We start from the raw sequence: 4,973 nt of genomic DNA on the forward strand, positions 1-4,973 counted from the left end.
GCCATGGCAACGGGAGGCCCCAGCGCCCCGCCCCGCCCACGGGAGGCCACGCCCCCCGAACCCCCGAGGGCACGCCCCGAGTCGCGGAAGCCACGCCCCCTCGGTCATTGGGACACGCCCCCGCCCGGGCAGAGACGCACTGGGCTCTGCCGGTAGCGATGGTCCCTCTTCTCCTTCAGGTGACCAAGGAAGGAGAAACGTCCCACCCCTGGCCATAAAACCGGTGGTATTCAGGGCTTCCCTGTCTTCACTTGCTCTTCAAGTCCATTGCACGAAGGATCTACCGAAACGCTTCTGCTGGCGCCAAAAACTAAGAAAACAGGCTGGATGTTTTTTCTGGTTTTCTTCTGAACACCACATGAAGCTGCTGGAGATGAAGGGCTTCCCTCGAGGTAAAGCAAGTACATGAAGCCGAGATGGAACAACTGCAAGGGACAAAGTAGGCTTCGTCCTGAAGAGCCGACTCACAAGCTGAAGGTACCGCGCAAGAGGACGGTAGAGAAAGACCAAGACATGGAGAAGAGGGACACTTCTTGAGGTGAGGACCTTCAACTGAGCAGAGTCTGAGGTCCTCAGAAAGTGACATACAGACAGTCCTGAACCTGCAGGAGCCAATTCCTACTTATGGTACCACAGCCAGAATCCCCAAAAGGGCGGGTGCCTGCACACTGCCAGTGCCAGAGGCGTTGGTAGGATGGGAGCTCTCCAGGTCTCAGTTCCACCTCCCACTCACAGCAGGACCATCACAGGCACTGCAGTGGGGTGGCTGTGGCTTAGTTTGAGCTTTTAAAGTCTCCCAAGCATGGGCTTCACCACCCTCCTGAAGAAGGAGGAAGGGACATGATGCAGGGAAGCCCACAGCTGCGAGTTGAACAGCGCAGCCTCTCGACACTCCAGCAGGGTCCCAGGCAGAGGACGTCCCAGTCTTCTCCTCAAAAAGTTTAGATTATTTCTCTCCTTCACCACCACCTTTCAGAGAAAGTCCAGCATACTCCAAAAACAGCATCTTCTGCACTTCTCCCACCCCTCGTCCCAACACTCCTGCAAGGGCACGTTCAACACTCGCAAGTTTTTACGTTCTCCCCTTTGCCGGCCCAGCCCCGCCTGTAAGTGCAAGTCTCTGAAGATGGACAACAGAAACCCCTCCACTCGCAGGGCCCGACGGTCACCTCCCTCACGTGCCAGAAGATGCAGACAGGCGGCTCTCGGAGCTTGTGGGCACATGCAGCACATGCGCAGGACGTGTCAACATCTTCTCCTTCCCCACTTGCGCGTCTCCGATGGGCACTTCCCACGTCCACGGAAGACCGTCTCCACCCCAGTTCTCTCTCCACCTCCTGCAATATCGCTCCCAGCCATGTAGAAGTTGTCAGTTTTTTCTCCTGAGAAGTTATGAGCCGGATCACAGCACTCCTGACTAACCCACACTGCGTCTCCCACTACTAACCATGTCCTCCACACACACCTTGACAGTCCTTCAGCGCTCAGCACTCCTTCCTGACCCACTGAGCCCCTCCTCACACTCTTTTTCTTGCTCTTCCGGGTTTATTTTCATCATTTTATGAGCACACACAATTTTCAGGTGACCAGCTTCATGACAAAAATTACCTTCTGGAACGCTCAGTGCTTTAGAGCACAGTCTCACCTCTGGAGAGGCGTCAAGAGCGAGAACTGCGTTCTGGTGCGTTACTGTCCCGCCTTCCAGACTTCCAGCGAATCTATTTCCAGGAAAAGCAGGTAAACAGGCACACAACGCACAGCAGCAGAGCTGCACGTAAGAGTTTTTAACCACAAAGTTGCACATTTTTCTTCTTGCAAGCATGAAGAATATATGCTTAGAAGTTGGTAACCACATGGAAGCAGGATTTAAAGAAAAACAGGAAAGTTCCAGTTCTACCTCCATCTCCTCCCAAGGCTGATGGCTGCCTCCCCCCGCCCCATGCTTTCACCTCCCACCTTCAGTGGGAGCAGCCACTGCTCCTCCTCTGACCTCTTGTCCCCAAGCCACGCTCTGACAACACTGCTCGTGCTCCGTATCTCCTTGCCTTTATTCCGCCCCCCCCCCAACCCTAGGAACACCCAGGATGGAGGGAAAACCTTTGTGAAACAGTTGCTTTAGGGACACTGCTACAGTACCTATTTTTTGACACGTATTCCTGAGCAGAGTTCTTGAAGCGCAGGTCCACGGGATGTTCCCCGGAGCAACAGATGTTCTCTCCAGAGTTGCCACCTCGTTTCTCCTCCTCCATCCTTTGCCACGCTTGTTTCATTGTCCACGTTCAACACCAGCTGCAATCCAGCTGTGTCCCTCCACTCCAGCCACAACAAGAGAACATCATCTTTTCCGCAAAGCACCGTTCCTTCCATCCACCAATTTGAAAAGAAACCAAATTTGAAGAGGCAGATTCAAGAAAATCTTTTTTATACAGACACAGGTACCGTTTCGCCACCTCCCAGTTCTCCCAGCCCATGGGACAGAAATAAAGCAACGTATCTTTTCCTTCCTGAGACACTAGAACAAATACCATCCTTTGGAAGATTTTCACTTCAGTGTATTTTTTCTTTTTCAAAGCAAGCAACAATAACCATTACCGAGCTGTAGAAAAGTCACACGGTTTTGGACGGCAGCCTTTCCCACAGCGTTTCACTGAGGATTGTTTTATTGACCCGGGATAGAGAATTGCTCCAGTTCCACTCCCTCTCTAGTACAATTTCACTTGTTTCATTCAGAGCTGGTCCTCACACTTTCTTCTCTATAAACGCGGTATGTTGGCTCTGAAGATAGCTCACTATCTTTTCCTCTATTTCCATGCCTTGCGCTATTTCCTCATCAGAAAGAGATAACGGAGTCTGTGAGTCTTTGGTTACGATAATAACAGAGGTTCTCCGGGACTCCAGGATATTCGCTACCACCACCTGGTGACGGTATTTCTCCAGAGCCTGCCGCGATTTATCGATTAAGATCAAGGGATCCGTTTCCAGTTTAAAGGAAATAACAAATGCCTCTGGGGCCCATTCTTTGACCAGAGGAGACAGCATTTTTGGCACCATCTTCATTGTGATCTGCATTGTGGAAAAAGAGGAGAGAAGAGTTTCAGTAAAAACATTACAATGCATTTTAACAAGAGATGGGGGGAGTGTACGGCGAGGGGAATTCCAGCTTCACTTCATATTATATTTACAATGGGAAGTTTTCCAAGGCAGTATTTGGTCAGATCTCACCAAACAAGGTGAAAATGTCACTGGCATGCACTGTAAAATTAAATTAAATGATCAGTCTGGTATTAACAATAAGCAGGGTGTTCTCAAGCGATGAAGCAGGCCCACAGTAACTGCATAAACATTTTGTTATTTAAGAGCTAAAACCCACTCCGGGAATATAAACATAAGCAGAGGAAGATAAAAAAAGGAATTAAAACTGCAGAAGCCTGAGCTTTCAGCTCTCCAAAATCCAGGCACCTTGTGAAATCTTAATCCTTCTTTCTAGCAACTCTTTAGGGCACATGAAGCATAAATTCACCAAAACATGGGGGGAAAAGTAGTTGTTTGTTCTCCAGCTTCTTAACCTGCGGGTCTACCACTGGGAATCGGGCAGCGTCTCATTTTTTCCTACGATAAGGATAAAGAATTAAGCCCAGAACTTGTTAAAAGCTAATTAAACTACATAAATTTGGTATTGGTTATATACAGAGCTCTAGATCCACCTGCTCCCATAGCTGAAAGGGATGTGGGCTGTGTTCAGCGTTAGGCAGAAAGAAGGCAACATGAGTACTCCAGCAGCGACTATTGACAGCTGAGATCCACCATCCGCTCAGCTCTGTGCCGTAAGCGTGTACAGCTTTAAAGGCATACTTCCCACGGGATTCTGCTCCCATGGAAATTCACTTCCCCATTCCCAGTGAAAACACATGATTTTTTTGGCCAGCAAGCTGTTGCTTTGCGACCTTTCCCAGGTCTTATTCCCAGTCAGTCCCCAGGCAGCCAAGACACCTGCAGGACGCTGGGACAGGAGGAGGGGACAGCGGGCCATGCCCAGGGGTGCCTCACCTGCAGGGGCCCCTCTGAGGACTGGATCTTGTGCTCGGGCATCTCCGAGGCGGGGATGTAGAAATCCGACACAGCAGCTGCCAGGTAAAACATGACATTGGAGCCTGCGAGAAACACAACTGCAGTCACCCACTGCTGCTGGCACGTACCGAGCAGCCTGGCCATCTCACCCCATGGAGCCCCGGGATGGACCAGAGCCGGTTGGGCCGCCAACCCCTGCCTCACACCAACTAAGGGAGCCCAGGGCCTGCCTGGGAGACCCCCCCATCACCTACCGGCACTGTCCTGAGCAGGGCAGCGCTGACCCCACACACTGGGGTTCCCTCAGGCACACTGTCACCCACCGGGACTGCCTCATTCTCTCACAAAGCCCCAAAGGATGACCCAGATCCTCATGCTGGGGTGCTGAAACCCCCACGGACCCCCTTGTACCCTCATGACGGAGCCTCAAAGTCACTGGGGCCACCTTGTCCCATCACAGCTGGTCCCTGGGGCCACCTTGTGCCCTCCCACCTGGGCCCCATGGCCACTGAGACCTCTTTCTCCCCTCATACCCAGTCCCAGGGGCCACCTTGTCCCCTCCCACCTGGGCCCCACACTGACCGGGGCCATCTTGTCCTCTCCCACCTGGACCCTGAGGCCACCTTGTCTCCTCACACATGGACCCCACAGTCACTGAGGCCCCCTTGTCCACTCAAATCTGGGCCCCAGGACCACCCTGTCCCCTCACGCCTGGACCCCACAGTCACTGGGGTCACCTTGTCCCCTCACATCTGGGCCCTAAGGCCACCTCATCCCCTCACGGCTGGGCCCCCCCCAGCGCAGCCCCGTCCCCTCACGCTTTGTCCCCTCCCCGTACCGAAGGGTGCCAGGGCGCGGGCGGCGGCCCGCAACAGCGCCAGGTACTCGGCGAGGCCGGTGAACTC

General features: G+C 52.9%; 1 protein-coding gene across 1 annotated transcript in view; it reads right to left on the reverse strand.

Moving 5' to 3' along the window:
* Positions 1–2,491: 2,491 nt before the first annotated feature.
* The window catches only part of PPCS (phosphopantothenoylcysteine synthetase), a 6,700-nt gene continuing 4,218 nt past the window's right edge, over positions 2,492–4,973 (reverse strand). The window contains exons 2-4 of the mRNA XM_009889466.1: positions 4,907–4,970; positions 4,048–4,151; positions 2,492–3,063 (exon numbers count right to left, since the gene is read on the reverse strand). Of these exons, the coding sequence (XP_009887768.1) occupies positions 2,740–3,063; positions 4,048–4,140 (417 nt within the window). The 5' untranslated portion in view covers positions 4,141–4,151; positions 4,907–4,970 and the 3' untranslated portion in view covers positions 2,492–2,739. The remainder of the gene's footprint in view (positions 3,064–4,047; positions 4,152–4,906; positions 4,971–4,973) is intronic.

The sequence above is a fragment of the Charadrius vociferus genome, unplaced genomic scaffold (genome assembly GCF_000708025.1).
Source record: "Charadrius vociferus isolate BGI_N301 unplaced genomic scaffold, ASM70802v2 scaffold1277, whole genome shotgun sequence".
NCBI lineage: Eukaryota > Metazoa > Chordata > Aves > Charadriiformes > Charadriidae > Charadrius > Charadrius vociferus.